Source organism: Musca autumnalis, unplaced genomic scaffold, assembly GCF_047663935.1.
Source record: "Musca autumnalis isolate F117 unplaced genomic scaffold, ASM4766393v1 scaffold_2, whole genome shotgun sequence".
NCBI lineage: Eukaryota > Metazoa > Arthropoda > Insecta > Diptera > Muscidae > Musca > Musca autumnalis.
The window spans coordinates 206395411-206421132 of record NW_027411755.1 but is presented as its reverse complement, the minus strand read 5'-3'; the positions used below and the strand labels follow the sequence as shown (position 1 = coordinate 206421132).

At 36.2% G+C, this 25722-nt stretch overlaps 1 protein-coding gene across 1 annotated transcript in view; it reads right to left on the bottom strand.

Moving 5' to 3' along the window:
• tho2 (THO complex subunit 2-like protein) overlaps positions 1-17235 on the bottom strand; it is a 34515-nt gene extending 17280 nt beyond the window's left edge. The window contains exons 1-14 of the mRNA XM_073970673.1: positions 16697-17235; positions 16079-16244; positions 12397-12644; positions 12175-12308; positions 11868-12115; positions 8502-8645; positions 7868-8430; positions 7190-7376; positions 6853-7124; positions 6510-6627; positions 6103-6447; positions 5540-5824; positions 5275-5480; positions 5104-5206 (exon numbers count right to left, since the gene is read on the bottom strand). Coding sequence (XP_073826774.1) covers positions 5104-5206; positions 5275-5480; positions 5540-5824; positions 6103-6447; positions 6510-6627; positions 6853-7124; positions 7190-7376; positions 7868-8430; positions 8502-8645; positions 11868-12115; positions 12175-12308; positions 12397-12644; positions 16079-16244; positions 16697-17025 — 3348 coding nt within the window. The 5' untranslated portion in view covers positions 17026-17235. The remainder of the gene's footprint in view (positions 1-5103; positions 5207-5274; positions 5481-5539; positions 5825-6102; positions 6448-6509; positions 6628-6852; positions 7125-7189; positions 7377-7867; positions 8431-8501; positions 8646-11867; positions 12116-12174; positions 12309-12396; positions 12645-16078; positions 16245-16696) is intronic.
• Between the last annotated feature and the right edge of the window lie 8487 nt (positions 17236-25722).

The following is a 25722-nucleotide window of genomic DNA, read 5'->3' as shown; positions in this document are numbered from 1 at the left end:
AATATTTTTTTATTCTTTTAAAAATACTTTCTAAAAATCAACGTTTTTTGGTCAGATGGTGGATAAAGTTTTTTGTTTTTTAAATCCACGTTTATTAAAAATATTTTTTTTAAATCCACGTTTATTAAAAATATTTTTTTTAAATCCACGTTTATTAAAAATATATTTTTTTTTAAATCCACGTTTATTAAAAAATCCACGGTTATTAATAAAAATTTGTTCCAAGTTTATTAAAAATATATATATTTTTTTTTAAATCCACGTTTATTAAAAATTATTTTTTTTAAATCCACGTTTATTAAAAATCCACTTTTATTAAAAATAATTTTTTAAAAAATCCACGTTTATTAATATAAATTTGTTAAAAATCTGTGTTCAATAAAAATAATTCGTAAAAAATTCCACATTTATTAAAAATAGTTTTTGAAAAATTAAAATTATTTTTTTTAAATCCACGTTTTTTAAAAATTATTTTTTTTTAAATCCACGTTTATTAAAAATTATTTTTTTTTAAAATCCACGTTTATTAAAACTATTTTTTTTAATCCAAGTTTATTAAAAATATTTTTTTTTTTAAATTCACGATTCCTAACAATATTTTTTTTTAAAAAATTCACGATTACTAAAAATATTTTTTTAAAAAAACCACGTTTATTAAAAATATTTTTTTTTAAACCACGTTTATTAAAAATATATATTTTTTTAAATCTACGTTTATTAAAAATATTTTTTTAAAAAATCACGTTTATTAAAAATATTTTTTTTTAATACACGTTTATTAAAAATATTTTTTTTTAATTCACGTTTATTAAAGATATTTTTTTTAAATGCTCGTTTATTAAAAATATATTTTTTTTTTTAAATCCAAGTTTATTAAAAATATTTTTTTTAAAAAAATCCACGTTAATTAAAAATATTTTTTTTAATCCACGTTTATTAAAAATATTTTTTTTTTAATCCACGTTTATTAAAAATCCACTTTTATTAAAAATAATTTTTTAAAAAATCCACGTTTATTAATATAAATTTGTTAAAAATCTGTGTTCAATAAAAACAATTCGTAAAAAATTCCACATTTATTAAAAATAGTTTTTAAAAAATCAAGTTTATTAAAAATAATTATTTAAAAAATCCACGCCATTAAAAATATTTTTTTAATGTACGTTTATTAAAAATATCCACGTTTAATAAAATAATATTATTTTAAAAAATACGCGTTTACTAAAAATAATTTTTTTAAAAATCCAAGTTTTTTAAAAACTCTGCGTTTATTAAAAACAATTTTTTTTAATTAACGTTTACTAATATAATTTTTTAGAAAATCCACGTTTAATTAAAAAAAAAAAAAATAATTTTAATAAGCGCCGATTTTTGTCTGATGTTGGAAAAAACATATATTCTTTAAAAATCCACCTTTCTTGGTCTGATGGTGGATAAAAAATATTATTTAAAAATCCATGTTTATTGGTCTGATGAAGGGTGAAAAAATAATCTTTAAAAATCCAAGTTTATTGGTCTGATGGTGGATGAAAAAAATGTTAATTAAAACCCTGATGGTAAAAAATATTCTGTGAAAGTACACGTTAATTGGACCTACGGTCAATGAAAAAATATTTTTTAAAAATTCACGTTTTGTGGAAAAACTATTCTTTAAAATATCCACGTTATTGGTTAAAGGACAAATCTCGGTGCCCTAGACATATAGATAAAATGTACAGACTGTTTGTTGTCTACGATATCCAACCCTTTTCTATCTCTCCTTCTGGAATTAAATATTTCAAGAACCTTAAATGACAATGGGGGAGTTTGAAAGATCCTTTTTCTAGATTAATATGAATTCGAATGTTAAATTCGTAAATAAGCTTGACATTCTTTTTTGATATGTTTCCACAAAATTCTATTTTCGCGGTTAATGGACAGTTGGTCACTGGACGAAATAGTAGATGTCTCCAATAATTGGCTGCAGCGCATACCAACCTAAACTATCATCAAATTTACTGGAATAGAATGAATGGTATGTTGCGACAGAAAATATTCTACACTACTTTAAGGATTAAAGTTCCCTCCCTTTCTAACTATAATTAAAAATATGTCAATTGTATGCTTATATATATGACATGCATAAAAAGGCAAACATTTTCAAATAAATAAAATCAGCTGAGCCAGGCTGGGGTTTGAACCCACGTCCTTGAAAAACACAGGAAAAAAGTGTTGTCACGGCGTGTTAGCGTTCAGAGCCAAACTCATAACTTTCAAAGGCAGCGCTATGCGTTTGTCATGAAAGCACAACTAAATGGGAAAATCCTCATTGTTGTTGTAAAATAGAAAACAAAAATGCATTTGAAAGAAGAAAAGTTCGAGGACATCGAAGCCGCTCCACATCCGATATGTCTGAAGAGTCTTTACCGAAGACGAAACATGCATGTCACATAGTGGTTGGTGTGTGGGTTCGAATCGTCGGCTTTCCTTTTTCACTTGCATAATAGATCATAAAGCTCGATTAAAAAATTAATCTTAAAAAAAAAAAAAAAAAATGATCTTCGCCTAAAAAGGCAAACATTTTCAAATAAATATTTTTTTTCGTTTATTAAAAATAGCGATCAGTAAAATGTTGCAACACTGTCAGTTCGTTTTGAAAAACATTACTTTCTGTAATAGAGGGTAATAAATGAAGTTGAGCCAATGGGGGAATACTCCACTCAAACAATCAAAAATGAGATTGAACTTCAACAATAAACAAAACAAACAAAAATATTTTAAAAAATCCAGGTTTATTAAAAATATTCTAAAAAATCCAGGTTTATTAAGAAACAATTTTTAAAAAAATCCACGTTTATTAATTTTTTTTAAATCCACGTTTGTTGATTCTTTTTAAATCCACGTTTGTTGATTCTTTTTAAAAATCCACGTTTATTAAAAATATTTTTTTAAAAAATCCACGTTTATTAAAAATATTTTTTTAAAAAATCCACGTTTATTAAAAATATTTTTTTAAAAAATCCACGTTTATTAATTTTTTTTAAATCCACGTTTCTTGATTCTTTTTAAAAAATCCACGTTTATTAATTTTTTTAAATCCACGTTTCTTGATTCTTTTTAAAAATCCACGTTTATTAAAAATATTTTTTTAAATCCACGTTTCTTGATTCTTTTTAAAAATCCACGTTTATTAAAAATATTTTTTTAAATCCACGTTTGTTGATTCTTTTTAAAAATCCACGTTTGCTGATTCTTTTTAAAAATCCACGTATATTAAAAATATTTTTTTAAAAAAATCCACGTTTATTAAAAATATTTTTTTTAAATCCACGTTTATTAAAAATATTTTTTTAAATCCACGTTTATTAAAAATATTTTTTTAAATCCACGTTTATTAAAAATATTTTTTTAAATCCACGTTTATTAAAAATATTTTTTTAAAAAAATCCACGTTTATTAAAAATATTTTTTAAAAAATCCACGTTTATTAAAAATATTTTTTAAAAAATCCACGTTTATTAAAAATATTTTTTAAAAAATCCACGTTTATTAAAAATATTTTTTTAAAAGATCCACGTTTATTAAAAATATTTTTTTAAAAAAATCCACGTTTATTAAAAATATTTTTTTAAAAAATCCACGTTTATTAAAAATATTTTTTTTAAAAATCCACGTTTATTAAAAATATTTTTTTAAAAAATCCACGTTTATTAAAAATATTTTTTTTAAAAAATCCACGTTTATTAAAATTATTTTTTAAAAAATCCAAGTTTATTAAAAATATTTTTTTAAAAAATCCACGTTTATAAAAAATATTTTTTTAAAAAATCCACGTTTATTAAAAATATTTTTTTAAAAAATTCAAGATTATTAAAAATATTTCTTTACAAAATCCAAGTTTATTAAAAATATTTTTTTTAAAAAATCCACTTTTATTAAAAATAATTTTTTAAAAAATCCACGTTTATTAATATAAATTTGTTAAAAAATCTGTGTTCAATAAAAATAATTCGTAAAAAATTCCACATTTATTAAAAATAGTTTTTAAAAAATCAAGTTTATTAAAAATAATTCTTAAAAAAATCCACGCCATTAAAAATATTTTTTTAATGTACGTTTATTAAAAATATTTTCTTAAAAATATCCACGTTTAATAAAATAATATTATTTTAAAAAATACGCGTTTACTAAAAATAATTTTTTTTAAAAATCCAAGTTTTTTAAAAACTCTGCGTTTATTAAAAACAATTTTTTTAATTAACGTTTACTAATATAATTTTTTAGAAAATCCACGTTTAATTAAAAAAAAAATAATTTTAATAAGCGCCTTTTTTTGTCTGATGTTGGAAAAAATAAATATTCTTTAAAAATCCACCTTTATTGGTCAGATGGTGGATAAAAAATATTCATTAAAAATCCACGTTTTTGGTCTGATGGTGGATAAAAAATTTTATTTAAAAATCCATGTTTATTGGTCTGATGAAGGGTGAAAAATAATCTTTAAAAATCCAAGTTTATTGGTCTGATGGTGGATGAAAAAAATGTTAATTAAAACCCTGATGGTAAATAAAAAATATTCTTTGAAAGTACACGTTTATTGGTACGACGGTCAATGAAAAAAATATTTTTTCAAAATTCACGTTTTGTGGAAAAACTATTCTTTAAAATATCCACGTTTATTGGTTAGAGGACAAATCTCGGTGCCCTAGACATATAGATAAAATGTACAGACTGTTTGTTGTCTACGATATCCAACCCTTTTCTACCTCTCCTTCTGGAATTAAATATTTCAAGAACCTTAAATGGCAATGGGGGAGTTTGAAAGATCCTTTTTCTAGATTGATATCAATTCGAATGTTAAATTCGTAAATAAGCTTGACATTCTTTTTTGATATGTTTCCACAAAATTCTATTTTCGCGGTTAATAGACAGTTGGTCACTGGACGAAGTAGTAGCTGTCTCCAATAATTGCCTGTGCTGCGCATACCATAACCAAACCTAACTTATTATCAAATTTACTTGAATGAACGATATGTTGCGACAGAAAATATTCTACACTTCTTTTAGGACTGAAGTTCCCTCCGTTTCTAACTATAATTAAAAATAAATCAATTTTATGCTTACCCTATCATAACAAAGCAATGTTGAAAAATTTGCCGCTTTTAAATTGTGTATGGTATGGACAAATTTTGCACAATATAAGGCATCGAGGGCAGTGAAAGTACATCTGCAAAGAACAGCAAATAAAAACTAATTAAAATTTCAAACACACACAATACTCAAATTCTTACAAACCTTGGAAATAAACACAATTGCAAGAATTGTGTAATGGTTTCATTTTTCGCCGATTTTGCTGAACGTGACAAAAACCAATTGTCCTTTTGTTGCTGTAAACGCTGCAGGATTTTGTCGACATGCTCTTGTTGTTTCTTACGTTCATCCTGTAATTTATCCATGAGGGCAATATAACGTTCCTGTTCCTTTTTATTTTTGGAGGCATTCTGTAATGGAGGATAAATTGAGAAAAAAAGTTTCTTTAACAAGTTCAATGTTAACCTACCGAATCTTTGGAATCAGCTGCCATTTGTGAAAGCTGCTTCAATTTGGTAATTTCCTTTTGATAACTATCATGGGGTACTTGCAAATCATACATGCTTAGAGACCAAAATGTTACAAAGAATTGCGGTGAAATGTCCTCCCAAACCTTTAGACCATGCAGAGGGCGCACAGACTCAACAATGGGATTCATAATTAAATTTGTGGCCTCTAAATATTTTTGTAATTTTTGATTATTGGTCAATTTCTTAGCATTTGGATCGGCTTTGCGTAATTGATCATATTTTTGCTACAAAGACAAACACACAAAATAATTTAATGATTCTTGAAATGTGCATCCCTTAAGGGGAGTACACACTATCATACAAAACTGACAATCAACGTATTTTCAGGACATTTTTCTGGTAAATAAAAACTTTTGTTCAGCTAAAAATGTCTGAAATACACTACGTGAAGTATTATTGAATGATTAGGAAAATAATTATTCAGCTAGACTTTGATATTAACGAAATAGACCTCGATGGCTGTCAGTTTTGTTGACCAATGTGTACTGTGTTTTAAACTCACATTGATTTGATGTGTAAACATTGGCCTTGCCAAAAAGAATGCCACATCGGAATTGATATGATAATCCTGTAACATCGCAATGATCGATGGCAGACGTTCAACATATTCATCTACCGAATATGATGATCCCAGGAATGTACCAAACTGCACTAGGGTATCTTGACATTGATCGTATAGCTTTCCCACCAATTTCAAATGACTTTGAGCCGTTTCACGATAAATAACACAATGTTTTTGCTGAGCCATTAGCAGGCACAGTGTCACAGCCAAATCATGATTAGCCAAGGCATCTTTGAGGCGCTGTGATGATTTCTTTGTATTACGTACTTGACTGAAATAGCCAGCCTGGAAGGAAATTAAGTAAAGAACATGATTTGTAATTTAAAGGTAAGGGGTGTGTAACTTACTTCTCCCCTTAGTAATTCACCACCACACATGGCATTCAATTGTTCGTTAGTCATTTCCTCTGCAGACTCGACGCCGGCCATCTTTTGGACAATTTCTTTAAGAATCAGTAAGTCCAAACTGAAATAGAAAGTAAAAAATGTGATGTAATTGGGGTTGAAAATTGACTGGGATAGGAGAATTAAAAGCGACACTAGGATTATTCCAGTGTGGTACAAGCCACATTCAGTTACATAGTGAACTTCAAATTGATGTTATGTCCATTGATTTTGGTCACTTTAGACGACGTCTGGACATGACATTGTGTACAAATAGAATTTTAAGTTATGGTATCATAAGACTTACCTCTTTTGTGATTTCAATTGATTGGCCACATACTGCAACAGGCCACTTAATTCGATGTTATATTTCTTAAAGATGGCACCACAAAACGAGGCCAACGATTGTAACCACAATGATATGGATGTGCCATCGTGTTTAAAACGATCTCTGTCGGCCATTGTTAAAGCTTCAATTAAACAATAACCCAAACAATCAAAGGAAAGGAAGGTTAAGTATTTCAGAGAGTCGACAACGGGACCAATTAAATTGTCATAGATTTGAATTTGTAAGAGGATCTGTGAATGAAAATGAAGTAATAGCAATTATTAAGAAGGTACGATTTAGATGAAGAATAGCTTACATAATCAAAAAGGAACCCGGGAGCACAATGACTAAGTTTGCCAATGAGTCGACCCAATGGTTTGACATTTTCCTTGCTAACACGTTTCATAATGGCTTTAATGTGTTTTTGGGCCTTACCACGGCGACGTATGAGTTGGGGATGTAGCTGATAGGTATCATTTTTCCAGCGGGCATATAAAGCATAGCTGAAAATATATTAAGAATAACATTGAATACATACCGCTTGAAAGAATAATTTGAAACAAATTTAATTGAGGATCCCCTCTAAAAAAAAACTTTTCTGGGAGAACAAACATTTGACGGAATTTAGATTTTTCACTATGCACAGATTCCAGACCGGCAACACGAAATAAAAAATCTGTCTTCCTTATTTATTTATTTATTTGAAGGTAATGCATATCAATCTCAGCTTTGTTGTTTTTAAAATTTAGAAACAAACAGAAACAAGTTTATGAAAGTGGGATGCCTTTAAAATTGTTTCAATTTCGGGAAAGGAAATTTTTGAAAACAACAAGTTTTTTCGGGAAACCCAGAAAAGACTATAAGTTTCGGTCTACTCCACAAGACCTCATCAGTTCAAAGAACTAAGACAATTGATGAGGTCTAGTGGCGTAGACCTTTCAAATCTATGCTAATGTTAAACTTAGTTGAAGCGAAATTTGTCGCTATTACTTACCGATAATGATAGGGAAAATATTTCAATACTGTCCATATTTCTTCGGCTATGGGACAGTTACAATCCAAATAGGATAATGCTGGCAATATGGCAGCATCCATAATGGTCATGGTTTCATTGTATAATGTTTCTGATTCACTATTTGCTGGTGGTAAATTTTGACTATCTACACCCATATCCATGATAATTGTACGCATTATACGTATCAATTTATACATAAGTACCGTATCATAGTGCAGCGATGGACCCAATGCTATAACCATGGGTATAACATAATTTCTCAAATCACTAAAGTCTTTGGCTCGTATTTTTTGCAATAGCTTTGAATCATCGGCTAGACGTCGTTTTTGCAACGTTGCTGCTGGTGAAATCTTGAAACATTTTGTACGATACAATTGATCGATACTGATGTGTATTAATTCAGCTAATGCACGGGCAATAGGTTCATGTACAACTACCGATTGTTCGGGTAATTTTTTGATAATTTTCAAGGCATTATCCCAATCACCAACTTTAAGGAGACCTTCACATAAACCGAATTTTTGATTGGCAAGATATTTTTCCTGTAAAGAAAAGAGGGTCATTAATAAAATGTGATCTCAGGTGAAAGAAAAGATGTTGAGGTGTTACTTACTAAATTATATTCTTTTTCAGGTTCTGGTTCGGCGGGTTCTTTATCTTTATTGGTAACAATAACATTCATTTTGCGTACAAATTCTTTAGCATCGGCTAAATCTTGTTCCCATTCACTGGTAATGGAACTATCGGTTGGTGAAAGCTGTTCCAAGAAGGGAGAAGAAAAGGATTAGATGATAAAGAATGTTATGTTTAGGAGCACCATTCGCATTGCTACGATGTTATTTTGTTAAAATGTTATTTACAGTAGTGTCACCCTCGTCACCCTTTTTAAAGAATTTTAGGAATACCTCAAGCAGGCACAAAACGTGGATTTTTTAAAGAATTTTAGGAATACGTCAGGCAGTCATAAAACTTGGATGTACACATGTACACACATGCGTAAAACGTGGATCGTCGTCTGATTACGAAACTCCCCCGCAGTCCCCTCGGTAACAACCGCACACGCAGCCTTTAACACCAGCCGTTGTTGTCCCAATCCCCGCAAATGCAGCCTTTTTGCAACTGAATTGCAATGGACTCCGAGGTAAGATCGAGGAGATAGTAGATTTTATGAGTCGGAAGAACATCAAGGTCGCGGCGGTGCAGGAAACCAAGCTGAACAACAACCACAGCTTAGAGATCGCACCAGAAGTGGAGGTGGGGGATTGGCTTTCCTATTGCACACCTATCTCGCTTGAGCCTGTCTCTAATGACCCGTACATGGAATGTATGGCGGTAGCAGTCAGGTGTGGAGTTGCCGAGATAGAGTTGCTGAATGTATACATCCCGCCGAGAAATAGCTGTATCCCTGATTATAGGCCTGACATTAGCCCGCTCTTGCAAGGTCATAATCGTCTGGTCCTGGGGGATTTTAATGCGCATCATGAGATGTGGTATTCGGCCCTCGGAAACGACCAGAGAGGTACAGCGCTGGCTGATCAGATTGACAGCTCTACGGTTTGCACCGTCAATGAGGACGCCCCTACCAGAATTAGAGGAGAGTGTCACAGCTCGTCAGACACCATTGTGTCACCTGGTCTGACAAATGACGTTACCTGGCAACCCGTCATTTCCCTTGGATCAGACCATCTCTCCATAATTGTCTCCATTAGCCGACCACCCGATTTCATTACCTCTGAACGCCGCACATTCGTCAATCATAAGAGAACTGCCCAATCCTTCTGATGTTCGGGTAGCGGAAAGGACGTTCCGAGACATTATCACTGCTGCAGCCGCTCGGCATATCCCTGCTGGTCGAATACCCGAAGTAAGACCAAACATCCCAGCAGAGGCGATGGGATTAGCAAATGAGCGTGATGAGCTTCGGCGAACCAACACCAATGACCCCAGAGTTAGGGAGCTGACACTGGAAGTTAATAGGCTTGTCGGCGAGCATAAGAAGAACAAGTGGTTAAATCATCTGAAGAGTTGCAACATTGGAGCCGGTATAGGTGAATTGTTGGCAACGGTTAAGTAACTTTCGAACCCTGGAAGAGGGGACGATAGGACCTCAGTCACGTTTGGCGACGTTACGTTGACTGACCCGAAGAGGTGCGCAAGTTACTTCAATCGACAGTTTGTCGAGCACCCCGTCAGTGACAGGGCGAAGAGAAGAGTATTACGTCGCATCAGATCTCTTCCTGCCGAGGAGGAACCACCACAGTTTACAATGGATGATGTTGCCAATGCAATCAGGAACGCTAAATCATCCAAAGCGTTGGGCCCTGATGGAATCTCCGTGGTAATGCTGAAGCAGCTGGATGAGCCGGGATTGGAGTATCTCACTAAAGTTCTAAACTTGTCGCTATCCACCTTCATTGTTCCCGAAGTCTGGAAAATTGGCAGGGTGGTCCCACTACGGAAGCCCGGCAAGGATGCAAAAGTGAATCGTACAGGTCGATTTCGCTTTTGTCGCCCGTAGCAAAGACTCTTGAGTCCTTAGTCCTCCCCAGTATCAGAAATAGCTATCAAGTTGCCGATCATCAGCATAGATTCCGTAAGCAGCACAACACGACAACTACGCTTCACGCCATTACCACACATATTTGTCAAGGACTCAACCAGAGACGGCAGTGCGATAGAACAGTGATGGTGGCGCTTGACTTATCAAAAGCCTTTGATATAGTCAGGCACTCCACGCTGTTTGAGGACATTGAGCAGACAACCCTCCGGCCAACCTTGAAACGTTGGATAGTCAACTATATGTGTGGACGCCAGTCGTACTTGGAATTCAGGTGTAAGAAGTCCAAACCCCGTAGAGTGAAACAGGGAGTTCCCCAAGGTGGGGTGATATCTCCGGAACTGTTTAACCTCTTCCTCTCCTGTATTCCAACCCCTCCAGACGGCATTGAGATCGTGACGTATGATGACATCTGTGAGAGACTGAACAACTATTTAACCGATCTTACAACCTTTTTCCATTCGAGGAATATGCAGATTTCCGCCACAAAATCTACAGCCACTCTGTTCACCACATGGACAGCGCAGTTTGGACGTGAGTTGAATGTCGTGGTCGACGGTAGCAGAATTCCGACCACAAACTGCCCTAAAATTGTAGGGGTCACATTCGACACTACATTCACGTCGTGCGCACACGCCACAGCTATCTGCGACAAGTTGAAAAGTAGGAACAAGGTCCTCAAGTTCCTGGCTGGCAGGTAGCGCTTTGGGGTGCAGATAACGAAACTTTGTTGGCCACGTATAACGCGATAGGTCGGTAAGCTATGCGGCTCCAGTTTGGTCCCCGAGATTGTGTGATACGAACTGGAAAAAGATTCAAACTTGCCAAAATGCCGCCCTGAGAACAGCGACAGTGTGCCTCCTCAAATCTTCAGTGGACCATCTTCCTGTAAAGCAACACAATGAGATGCTTTCGTACCTGCTTGGATGTTATCGTGTGAGCCATCCCAATCACTATCTTGTGGGAAGGCCCGGCCCATTCAGGGAGATCAGGAAGGATATCCATGCTCTAGAGGGAGAGGTCTAACGATACAGGAGAGAACCCCTAGATCAACAAGCATATCAAGCAGGATTGAATAGCATTCACACGGGCGCAGTTGTCAATGCCTTAAGCAATTATAGTGTGAATAAAGTACTCGGAGTACATCCTCCATCTATCGCAGCTGAGGAGCGTCAGCTGCCACGACACACCAGAGTAGTTTTGGCTCAACTACGCTCGGGATATTGCAGTCGCCTAAATTCGTATTGGGCGGAAATCGATCGCGCCGTGCAAGACATATGCCCAGTATGCGGCATGGGCCCGCACGACACACAACACCTTTTTAACCCTGCCAAACCGTTGAGCGGCGTTGAGGGCACAAAATGGACATCTTAACCATTGCAAAAAATTTAAAGCAGATACGTTTATAAATATTTCACTTACCCACACATAGATATCATTCAGATCTATTACACCATATTTCAGTAACAATGAACAGACATGAAATAATGAACGTGGTGTCTTCGCATCGGCAAAATAGCGAAATTTATAACCCAAAACTTCACAAATAATTGAACCATTTGGCATATAGGCCCTTAGCAGCGGAATAAACAACTGCCAACGTTCTGGACGGGATTCAAAAGATTCCAAGATGATATCCAAAACGCGATTGGGATCCAAATTAAAGCAACCTGCAATATGATATTTTCAATTAGACTGGAATAAAGAAAAAAAGAATGTTTTGACTTACCAATCAAAGATTTAATAATATCCATAATGCTATCAGAGGTAACATCATCCTCAAATTCTTGATTTAATTCCGTTATTAGTTTGGCATAGCCTTCACTTTCTTCACGGAATAGATTGAAACGTCGTTGTTTGTAGCTAAAAGAAAGTTAAATTCAGAAATTAATATGTATGTAGGTATTCATAGGGGATTTGAAAATATGTATGTATGTATATTTGAACTTACTATAATTTTGTTTTAATTTTAATAAATTTTGTATAGAACACCTTGTTCTTGACAATGCCAACTTCCTGCAGCGTGTCAATTTCCAATCGCTCCTTTATCAGCTTATCGGGTATAACCTTTTCCAAATCTTTGAGAATTTGACAGAACATTAAACGCTCCTCTTGTATGCCATCAGTCATCAGAGAAGTTTCAGCATCCAAAACATTGACCACATCCAAAATGAGGGAGGGAAAGTCTTCATGAAGGGACTGTTAAAAAAGAAGTGTACATTTTAAAGTGAGAGATGGCAGTATTGTGGACAATATTTCAAAAATTATACGGTTTGAGTGATTGAAACAAGGCACAAATGGAATTCGGTCCAGAGGCTGTTGTTTTGCATACACCAATGGCTTTTTCCGATTATTTTCGTTCATGTCGAGAGGCAGCAAAACCCCGGACGATATCTGTATTCGGGTCAAAGCGCAACATTGGCGAGATGTAATAGCAGATTAAACGTAGGAAGTGGGGATGGACTGGCCACATCTTATGCAAACATATCCATAGCATAACCATTTAAACAATGGAATTCCCAAGGATCACGAAATCGAGGTTGAGCAAGAAACTCCTGCCGAGGATTAATAACCCAAGAACTAAGACAAAATAACCTTACATGGGAAGATGTAAAAACAATGGCAACTAATCGAGTGATAAGGCTTGTGAAAACCCTATGCTCCCGATTTGGCAAAACATACTTGCTCAGTGTTGTCGTGATCGTTGTGAGAATTAAAGTCTACTTCCCGCGGTCTGTTCAACAGCAACAACTGCCACAACATTTCAAAGCAGCCCTCACAGCAGTCGGATCTATACTCCGGGACCGGCAACACCGGCCTGCCTGCTCAGCCTCCTTCTCCTATACGCCGGTGACATTGAAAGCAATCCGGGTCCAGATTATAGCTTTGTTCCTTTACTTTTTTAATGGTAAGGGTGGTAAAAGAGAAAAGTGTCAGTATGCAGGCAGACTGGTCTAGCTTCCTCCAAACCACTGAAGACGAATTTTCCATCCTACCCCTCTTAACTTCCGCCGCAGCAGGGGAAAAAGCCTTCAGACAAATGCTACTCCGTGCCTGCAAGAGTTACATACCTGCGGGAAGGATCAAAAAATAGGGTCAAACTTTCCGTCTGAAGCCTCCAAACTAGCGGATCAAAGAGATGCTATACGGAAAACTAACTCAGCTGACGGAAGGATTCAACCCCTCAGCGAAGAGAGAGCAGCAATATAAACAACAACCTCCCCCAACTGAAAGACTTTTTCTCCAAGCGAAACCTCCAACTCTCTGCCCTAAATCTACAGCAACAATTATAATTTCATGGACAAAAGAAGTAAACATAAATCTCAACATACACATTGGTGATCAAATCATCCCAACAGTTAAAAAAACCCAAAATACTAGGTGTTACTTTCGACAACCTACAGTATTTTTGCAGGCATGCTGAGAAAATAGCAGGGAATGCGGGGAAACGCAACAAAATTCTCAAAACATTAGCAGGAAGCACATGGGGGAAGGATAAATAAACAATCCTTACCACCTACAAAGCCATTGCGCGCTCATTAATGGACTATGCGGCACCAGTCTGGCCCCAAGCATAAGCGACACCCAGTGGAGCAACCTCCAAACCATCCAGAACAATGCATTGAGAATAGCCACTGGCTGCCACGCGAAGGCACCTCAAAATCATCTGCACCATGAGACCAAGATGCTCCCTGTCAAAGAACACTGCATTCTGCTCACGAGGCAACACGCTGTAAAGTGTCAAAACCCAAACCACCCTAACCACCGTAGCTCCAAAAACCCTCTAAGCGAGAGGGACGTGCCCATAAGACATGACTACCGCGCCGAGCTTAAAAACATCCCCCAAATGCCCCCAGACCCGTCCCCCGAAGACATTGAACAAGCCATGAAACAGGTCCACACAGAGGTGGAGCACAAATATACATCATCATACACAAGCAGTATTGTGCTTGGTGGAAGACCACCACCCATAAGTGATGATGAAAGGTCACTACCCAGAGATACCAGATCGGTATTATCACAACTCAGATCTGGTATCTGCAGGTACCTAAACAGCTACCTCTCAACCCTGAACCCGGACATCTCGGATGTTTGTCCAAAATGCGGAGGTACCCCACACATCACGAGACACATCTTTGCATGTCCAGCTAACCCGACTAACCTTACACCAGAATCTTTATGGACACATCCAGTCGAAGCAGCTCGCTTCCTCGGACTGGGTGTGGATGATTAATGTCCCTCTAATCTTATTTTACCTTATTTTTATTTTCTTTCTTTCGTTTACACAATACGTAACATACTACACCTGTAGAGGCTACAACAACAACAACATCTCAAACAAAAAGTTGCCGAAACCAAGGCATCCCCTTTGTAACTCAGTTAGAATGGACATTGAGGTGAGATCCAAGAATTAGTGGAGAAGGAGAAGTCGGCGTGAAGGATTGCCGCAGTCTATCGAGCAGTCAAGCTCGACCTTGACTTTAGAGACCCATAACTAAAAGTGTTGGGGGTAGCGGTGCGTGTGCAGATCTTTCATTTGAAGAATATGAAAATAATCGCGACTAAATCAACTGCCCAATGCATGGACTGCTGAAATAAAGCTCTGACTTCGACCACAAACTAACCCAAGATGTATTATCTTCAGCTTATGCGAGCTAAACGTGTATTTCTTATCCCCGAAAAGTTTAGATAACCCGTGTTATTGAGGCCATGGTGACATTCGAAGATGTTCTTGGCTATGAGTGGGCCTAGTCTTGTTTAATGTGAAGCGAAACAAGTCCAAATTATGGTCCACTCTGGGGTCTCTTTGTCATATCTACCTGTGACACGACGATATATATTTTGTTGCGGAAGCGGAATACGGGCTTTGAAAAACAACCAGGGCAATATGGTTACCTTTATAAGGCTTTACCGCTACGCGGTAAGAAAATGGAAGTTTTTGATGGCCGCCATTTAGTTGGAAAATTAAGATGTTCACCTATGGACAGATTTCATTCAATAACGGCTACACGATTAACATTTTTTGTCTTTCAACACGAACATTCCAAATCAGCGGAATTTACGTAAGTTTTAAGACCCATAATGTATATAGTTGTAGTCAAGGCCCAAGTTTTTTAACAATAGACATTTCAACGAAATTTGCAAGGGAGGCTTTAAACCAGAGCCGACCATAGGAATACAAAGAAAACAAATACATGTGTGAATGTGTGAGTAAAAAAGCAACAACCGAATGATGTTTTTATTTGTTTCGTTCACGCATAGTGTACGTGTGGGAGAAAAACAAATGCAAAAACAACTCAGTGGGATCGCTGAGTATACTGCCTGATCGGCCCTGCTTTAAACTTTACTTAGGCCTGATAATGTAACTCAAAGGAAAACTGTTTTCGGTGGATTATTAAGGTTACTAAAGAGATTAAAAGTTAACGAATATTTTGTATAATAAACGAAATTACTGTCACTTCAGTGCCCTGGACCCTCTAGCGGACCACAGCTATCTGCGACAAATATAAAACTTAGAATAAAGTCTCAACATGTTCCTTTTTTTTGCAGTACAAAATATTTCCAATCTACATTTTATATCCTTAAATTACATTATTATTATTCATTTTTATAGTTCAATATTATCTACTTACCACCACATCACTCAATGTATTCAAGACGGTATCCTTTTTCAAGTTACAGCGAACACCTTGCCACAACAGATCGTATATGGCACTGGAGACACCAAATTTAAAATCACTCTTGGCTCCCATATATGGACTTTCGTTTTCACGGACATGTTGTTTTAAATATTTCAAACTAAAACGAAAATTATTCAAGAACACAAAAGTTTTTGTTTTACAACAGAGAGCCAAGCAACAAGCGTTAGTTATGTTTTATGTGTTTTTTTTTTTTTTTTGTGTCTGTCTGGAGGAGATAAGCAGTTACAGTACACTACTGTTGTCTGTTTCTTTATTTCATTTTTGGGTAGGATGATGAAAAAAACATATTTGTTAAATTTTCCATGTGGGGGGAACAGGCAGGCATTAAAGCAATACGTATGCTGCTGTTCTTTTGCAAAAGCTGGATGATGAATCGTAGCAACAAAATATTCTTGAATTGTTTAAACAATTGAAATTAAAGGTTGTGTGTGGGGTGTTAAATTCCCAAAAATATCATCTCACATTCAGGAATAGCAAATTTTCTTTATAACTACAGACAGATATAAGGAGATCTATGACAGACAAGTAGATAGAAAAACGATTCCGTACAATTCACTTTTTCCCGATTTCTCAAAATGCTTAAACACATCCGAACTAATGGGACTGTTTGTTGTACTGCTTCCGCCGCCGCCATTATTTGTCGTATCCATTGCGTTGCGTCGTGATGATTTTGAGGATTTGGTTGGTGTCGTTGTCACCAACGTTTTCGTGGTAGTGGTGATGGGTGATGTAGATTCTGAATTATTTGTGGTGGTACCATGCGTCGCGCTATCCTCTCGGGAGGTATTTTCAATGGTATCACTTGAAGAAGGTGCACTAGCCGTCGTTGTGTCTTCACCACTTTTGCCCTTTGCTGATGGTTTTCTCAAGCGCCTCATGTAATCGCGTCGCGTTTTTTCTTATGCACTACGCGAAAAATGTATAAAACTTTATAAGTTTTATACGTTAATTTGGTATTTTAACGATTTAGTTATGTTTAAATGCTTTTTTCGTAAGCAAAATTCTATGAAAAAATTGAAAAGCAAGCGTATATCACAAAAAATCTTTAATGTGAAACACAGGGATAAGTAAGTCGATAAATCGACTGCAAGTAGTAAAATGTAGGGATACGTAAGTCGATTATAATAACCAAAAGTCGAAAACCACTTAACACCCATACCTAAATACGCCCGTACTCACAAAGCGTTTTTCACCACGAAAGTAGAACACATTAGCTTCGTTCCAGAACTAAAAAGTTTTTACACATTTTGAAAATTTTTCCCAAAATGCGTTCCCGTACACCAAAAAATGGATCAAGTTGAGTTTAAGCATTAAGCTCGGATAAGATTATAATTTTTTTCTAAGTAGCCGGCCTTCGGCCGGGGATTTAAGACTTTCTGCTATGGACAGGTGCAAATCTAGGGCACGGGAACAAAATTTCTTTTAAACTGAAAATTTTTTCTAATAGTACGTTTATATATAACCGGATTTAATAAACCCACTGGGTTTCAAATGTCAATTCCATTGGCTATATGTCAAACAAATCCTCATAATGAAGGTTAACCCGGCAAAATACCTCTAATGTGTACGGCGTTTAAGTAGACGACCTTTAACAAGGGAATTTTCGGAACTTTGGAGGCCCATATCTCGGGAAGTGTGGACTTCCGCAATAAATGTTATATATATTTGTGATCATTGTAACGAGACCTACCTGTGGGAAAAATTTGGTCCCGATCCGAGCTTAATGCTTAAACTCATCTTAAGCCCAAAAAAGTTGCAAAATGTTCACTTCTCTTCGAACAAATAAGGCGCTGAATAGCTTACTCTTTAGAAACTTTTTACACGACAAATTTCGGCAAGGAAAAATGTGCAGCATGTTTGCCGGCTTCTGATTGACTGATACGCCGACTTTCACATTTGTTGCAGTTTTTTGACGTTTCTGTCATTTTTCCGTTCCCGAACATTTATTTACTTATTATTCATACATAGTAATACAAAAAGTCTTTAAGACCAAAGTGCGCATTACAAATAAATACAAAATTTCTTGCTGATTAATCCATGACTAAAGGCCTGCGTACATAAGCTGCCTTGCCTGCTTACCTTGCTTACTTCTGATAAAAGAATAAAAAAGAAAAGGGCAACCCAGTTCGAAATTTCCTCGGCCTTCTTTATTCTTTTATTTTTATTATGTCAAAAATGAAGCAGGAAAGCAAGGCAATCAGGCAGAGCAGCTTATGTACGCAGGCCTTAAAGGGTTGCCCTTTTCTTTTTTATTCTTTTAGCCTTTACCTAATTAACTGCGTGTGCGTTCAAAAAACAACAACAAAATACATGTATTTGTTTTTGTTATCAATTTGAAATACATGTATTTTGTTTTTGTATTTTTGAACGCACACGCAACACGCAGTTAATTAGGTAAAGGCTTTTATCAGAAGTAAGCAAGGTAAGCAGGCAAGGCAGCTTATGTACGCAGGCCTTAAGATAACATTATACAAAAATAAAAAAATATAGTTTGCAAAAATAATGACAAAAATAAAAAGAATCTAGAAAAACGGCTCCGCTGCCAAAAAAGAATGAAAGGTAATGGATTAAAATCCCGTGTTAATAATAGTGCACCTACTACAGGCACTGGGCTACGTATTTAAGCTCATCATGTAATTACGTTTAAATGTATTGGGTGAATATGCAAAACTTCGCAAGTTAAGAGGCAGGTGACTCCAAAGCCTTGCTACTCTAACAAGGAATAGCACATTTCGGGAAAATGTTTATGTGGAACTCATTTTCGACAGTTTGCTCTTTTGAGACTTGTCTCTTGGAACAAAGCTATTATAGCTTTGTTCCTTTACTTTTTAATAGCAAAAGTGGTAAAAGAGAAAACGGTCAAAATTGCTCTCTCATCGACAGTTTTACCAGAAAAGTAAAAGAACGAAAAAATTTTAGATCTGGTAGCAATGTCAAAAATAAACATGAAAATTCAATTTTCTTCTTTAATTTCACAGTTTTTAACATGGTATAAGTAAAGAGGTAGATTTAAATGAAAAAAATCTATAGAACCCTTGTTTTTCTTGAATTCCTAAAACTTCAAAATAAAAGCAACAAGTTGGGTTTGTTTACAATGCATTTTTTGAGCATTTTATAAAAACCGGGAAAAATGAATGACGCGTTAAGTTTTCTCCACATAATCGAGTTGTGAATATGATAAACTGATTGTTTCCATGCAAATCTCTCCAATTTCTTCCATACAAATGGTCTAAAAACAATTTTAAAAATCATTGAATTCGATTGTTTTTAAAATTGTTTGGCATATTATTCAAACACCACACACACATACACAGTTTGTTTATATTGTTTTGAAGTTTTAGGCATACTCGAATGAAAAAAATTAAATTGACATAAAGCTTTGGCTAACTTTTCTTATAGTACGTTTACATATAACCGGATTTAACAAACCCACTGGGTTTTAAATGTCAATTCCATTGCTTATATGTCAAACAAATCCTCATAAAGAAGGTTAACCCGGCAAAAAGCTCTAGTGTGTACGGAGTTTTATTAAACCATGGTTTTTAATTTTGTTTTGTCAGCGTTCGTCTTTCTTCTTCTGTCTGCTTTTATTAAAATGAATAATAAGATTGCCGAAAAAAATCGATAATGATCCGTTATTTGGCAAAATAAGCTGTGTTCCTTTACTTACCTGAGGTTACCATTTTTACCATTTGTTACCATTTTAACCTGCAAAGCGTTCCTTAACCCCGAAAAGTGGCAAAACTGGAAGCAATTTTTAAGAGAGTGAGAGAGAGCGAAAATGGCTTTCTCTTCTACCACAGGCTACCAGACAAATTTCTGCAGGTAAAAAATGAATTGCTCTCTTATGAACATTTTTACCAGAAAAGTAAAGGAACGGAAAAATGGTTAGATCTGGCAGCAATGTCAAAAAGAAACATGAAAAATCAAGTTTCGTCTTTTATTTCACAGTTTTTAATTTAGTTTTGTCAGCGTTCGACTTTTTCTTCTGTTTTTCGTCCATTTTCTTTTTCATTGTGAAATAATCGTCAAACAAAAGTCGAAAAATCAGTTCTGCCATTTTTTACCTGCAGAAATTTTGCTGGTAGCCTGTGGTAGAAGAGAAAGCCATTTTCGTTCTCTCTCCACTCTCTTAAAAATTGCTTCCAGTTTTGCCACTTTTCGGGGTTAAGGAACGCTTTGCAGGTTAAAATGGTAACAAATGGTAAAAATGGTAACCTCACGTAAGTAAAGAAACACAGCTATTATTGAATGTTTTATTTGTGTAAAGTCAACACACACCTGAGTTTAAATAAATAAACTGTCGCTATAAAAACGCTTCGTCAGAAGTATTATTGTTTGGCTTGTATGGCAACAATGGGCGTTGAATTTTTTGTTTTTATAAAGCAAACATGGTCAGGACATTGTGTACAATGTTTCTAAAAACTATTTTCAAAGAAAAGTGCAAAAACTTTTGTTCTACGTCCTGATTTTTTCCTCTATCAGTGCAATGCCGTTAAAGGTTAGTCTAATATGGGACAAGCCTGGTTGATACAGGACTTTCCATATATCATTAAATTGTTTGTAAGTACTCTAGACATAACCGTTAATGATTTTTCATAGCCATATGTTGGAATAAACCTTAAAAAATTGGAAATTTCTACCAAATTGCCTACAAAGGGAGACTAATTACGATCATGCCAAAATTACGTCAGGATCATCGTTTTTTGCGTTTTAATTTTACCGGTTTTTGTCGGTAACTCAAAAAATGAGTTAGAGAATCGCACTACTGGATGCAGTTCAATCGGAGTCGTGAAAAAGGCACTCCGTTCGATACATTTTACAAGCAGTTGCTTAGTGATCCCTAACAAGCAAGCCAATTTGTAGATACCTACAACTACAGAATTTTTTCAAAGATAGAAAAAGTGTGCATCAATTTCTAAAATGTATATATAAAAACATACAACCAAAAGTTGGGAACATTTTTACGGTAACTCACGAGAAGAAAATTTCCTAATGAAGTGCTTTTGGAGTACTTGTCGAAATCTCAACTGGTGATGGGAAGGCAATATAATAGTACGTTTATATATAACCGGATTTAAGGAACCCACTGGGTTTCAAATGTAAATTTCATTGCTTATATTTCAAACAAATCCTCATAAAGAAGGTTAACCCTGCAAAAAGCTATAATATAAACATGGCCTAAGAACCCCTTTAGCAGATGAAGCAGCTTGATTAAATGGAGAGCGGACCAAGCAAACTCAGTTGCGATTGGATTTAATGAAGAAATTTCATAATCTGTGTTAATGCAATAAAGTTCTTATTATTCTTGTTTAACACAACACAAATTGTAAATTTGAACTGCATAAAAACACATTCCGAAGAGTGCCTTTAAATTCAATCCAAAGCACTACATCAAAATAAGTGCTTTGGATGCAAATTGGACTGCATCCTATTCTACCCTAAAGAGTTAGTTAAAATGCGATTCCAAAGGGATAGTTAAAAGGCAGTGCCGAAGGGTTAGTTAAAATTCAGTGCTAATGGAGTACATCTTTCAGTAGTCACGCTCTTGTAAAAATCATGAGTAAAAATGCATAATTTGATGCACTTCCAGAACACTTGTACATATGATTTAACTGCATCTCTTTGGAGGCAAACTTTTTGCTTGGAAATTATAAAATTTCAAAATGTGTACACACGACGACACCTTGTTGTGAGAACAAATATTTTATTTTTGATGTCTCCAGTGAGACATTTAGTTTTCTCTCCAAAGGCCGCGGTTCTTGTCTTCACTGAAAATAATTTAACAGGGTAACACAATCATTTTTAATCTCCACTCATCCACTATGTAACTGGCGGGTATAATGCAGTACCATTAAATTGTAGTACGGAATTTCCGCACTTTATTTTGGAAAATTTGTTTTGTGTTTAATTTCTAGGCAAAAATTATTTACCTAATTGGCGTCATGTTTCGTTTTAAAGATATTATTGATACTTACTGCTATGATAGAAGAAAAATAAATGGTGCGAATTAAAACACCAAAAGTTGCAGCATAACCATTGTTAGGAGAATACCTATCAGTGGGCTTAAAATAACCACATATTTAAATGTATCCGATTATTAGACCAATTAGTACATTTAAACGAAATAGCAACACTGCAGTTGAATTTTGTAATTCATATTTTGAGTTAGCGACAAAAATCCGTAAAATTAAAACGCAAAATTATGAACGTAAAGTTTAATTCAAGGTGGCAGCACTCATGATATCGGTAGGACTTAACGACTACTACATTTTAGTCGTTACCTTACCGAAAATTTTCGTTAACTACCAAAATTGTGAGCATTTTAATTGTTAAAAATGAGATACTGAATACCACTACTAAACTTAACTTGTAATATTTAGCCATTCCAGAACCATCCCTAAAGCAAGGGTCACTATTCGATCAGTGCGGTAGTTGTCATCCGCGTTCTTTATATTAAAACGATCTTAACTGGACAAAAACCACTCGTGTTTGCTTTGGTAGCTGGCGTTCTTCTGCTGCAATGGTGTGAATGCTATCCAAGCCTGCCTGATAGGCTCGTTGATGTAAAGGTTCTTTTTTTATACCTTTGGACCTCTCTCTCCAGATCGTGAAGATCTCTCCCAACGTGCCTGGGTGGGCGAAAACAGGTACTGTTTCGACAACATCTTTTTGTGCTGACGCACCTGTAAATAAATAAATAAATAAATAAATAAAACCTTCGCCTCTTCATAAAGATGGTCCACTGGTGTCATGACGATGTTTCCTGTTGCAGTCCCCAAGGCGTCATTCTGCCAGGTTTGAATCTTCTTAGCTTCTTAGCTTACCACAGACCGGCCTATTGCATTGTAAGAGGTCAACAAGGTTTCTTTGTCTGCACCCCAAGTGCTGCCGGCCAGCGACTTGAGGTCCTTGTTCCTACTTCTGATCTTATCGCAAATAGTTGTGGCTTGCGCGGACGACTTAAACATGCTATCCAACGTTACACCCAATATTTTGGGATAGTTAGTGGTCGGAATCAGTACTCCATCGACCAATATGTTCAGTGGGAGCCTCCTTCCAGCCTTCCATGTGGCGAACAGTGTGACAGTGCATTTAGCTGCGGATATTTTCATATTCCTCAGACGGAGGAACTGCGCTAGGTCAGCTATGTAGATATTTAACCTATCACATATGTCATCGACGATAGGACCCGACGCCAAGATCGAACAATAATACGCATACATTACGATCTCTATGCCATCTGTAGGGTGTGGAATTTCAGAGAGGTAGAGGTTAAAGAGTTCCGTAGATATCACCCCTCATTGGGGAACTGAATTCCACGACTGGCATCCGCACATATAGTTGATCACCCAACGTTTCAAACACGGCTGGAGAGTAGTCTTCTCTATAGGTCAATAGCCACCGATAGGTCAATAGCCACCATGACTGTTCGGTAGCACGGCCTGTTCTGGTTCAGTCCTCTACCGATATGTTTGGACATGGCGTCTAATGCAGTCCATGTTGATGTTGGGCAACTGGAAAACAGCTTCTCATCGTGGGGAGGAGAAGTGCCTCTAAGATCTATGTTACTGGCGACTGGAGTGAAATCGGCCTGTGCGATTCCCCTCTGCTGACATCCCTGACAGGCTTCAGTTGCGGGACCACCATGCCAACTTTCCAGCTTCTGGTACAATATGGGTTGCTAACTATAGGTTGCTTAAGCATTACCATCGATATTCGGTGTGGGCCCAACGCTTTGGACGATTTTGTGTTTCGGATGGCATCTGCAACCTCGACTTTCGTAAATTGTGGTGGTATCTCTTCGGCTGTGAGGGCTTTTCATATACGGCGTAGCACACTCTTCTTCCCGGATTCGAGAGTGATTCTGTCCAATGTTGAATTGCTTCAGGTGATCTAGCCACTTATGTTTGTCTACTAACCTGTTGACTTCAAGAGTAAGCTCTTTAACTCTCTGGTCGTCAGGCTTCGTACGACGAAACTCATCACACTCATTTGTAGTACCGACGCCTCTGTTGGGAAATTTGGTCTTATTTCGGTTATTCGACCAGGTATGTAGCGTGCGGCTGATGAAGTGATCATGTCCCGGAAAGTTCTCTCAGCTACCCCACGATCTGGGGGATGGACAGCTCTCTGAAAATGATTGGAAAATCTCTAAATCCCTGCCAATCAGCTTTTCCATGGTTCAGGAAAGTACGGCGTTCAGAGGTTATGGAATCGGGTGGTCTATGTACGGAGACAATGATAGGAAGGTGGTCCGAGCCAAGGGAAATTACTTGTTGCCAGGATACGTCATTTATCCGCTTACATTACGGTTGTTCTGTATTGCACAGACTGTTGCAATAGGACAATTCCTCAGTATGTTGTAATCATCACAACGCTGTAAGCTGCAGTTGTTGTTGAGGTAGGTTTCCTGCACCGCCGTAACCACGATTTTTCCGACTCATGAAATCCAACTATTTCCTTGATCATCCTCCGAGTCCATTGCAATTAAATGGATGCATTTTCAGAGATTGCAGCAACAACAGTTGGTGTTAAGTGGTGCGGGTGCGGCTTCTGTTGGGGGACTGCGGGGTAGTTCCGTATTCTGACGACGACTCACTGGGGACTGTGTTTATGCTGCATGCGGCAACATAATTCCTGTCGTACTGCCTCGCGTGGACGAATCCAGAACAATTTCTGAGATGCACCACTTCCGACATCTATTGCATCTCCCCGAAGTTTGAGTTTGGTGGATGCGGATGAGACAAACTGAGAACATAACAAGTAAGAACGGCTTTATAACCTCCATCACGAGTTGTATTGAAGTAAAATGGAACAATTACTTTTCTTTGTTTATGAAGATGACTAAATACCCAATTTCAGCAAGTTCGGTAAAACAATGTGGCTAACGTTCAAAATATCGAAATTCGGGAGATACCGTTCCATGGGGGCTATATCAAAACGTCGATCTATACCTACAAATTTCTGGCAGAAAGTTTTTTAGACTTAAAGAAGACTAAATACCAAATTTCCGATATTTCGATAAAACCTTCAAAATACCGAAAATCATGAAGGGGACATAGGAACCCGCGGACCTATACTGATAATTCTCTTCTGGAATATTTTATAATCCCATGGAAGACTAAATAACAAAATTCAGTCTTTCGGTGGGATATTGACGTCAGAACCTTCAGAATTACGAAAATCGGGAGGTATCGTTCTATGTGAGCTATATCAAAGACTAAATACCAAATTTCAGCGATTTCGGTGGGATACTGTGGGCACAACCTTCATTATACCGAAAATCGGAAGGTACCGTTCTATGGGGGCTGTATGAAGGCGTGGACCTATACCGACAAATTGCTGGGAGAAAGTTTTATACCACCAACGAAGACAAAGTACCAAATTTCAGCAATTTCTGAGGAATATTGGGGCCACAACCTTCAAAACACCGAAAATCGGGAGGTACGTTCTATGGGGGCTATATGAAGGCGTGGACGTGTACAGACACATTTCATATGGAACGTTTAATACCCCAAATGAAGACCAAGTACCAAATTTCAGCCATTTTGGTGGATTATTGTGGCCACAAC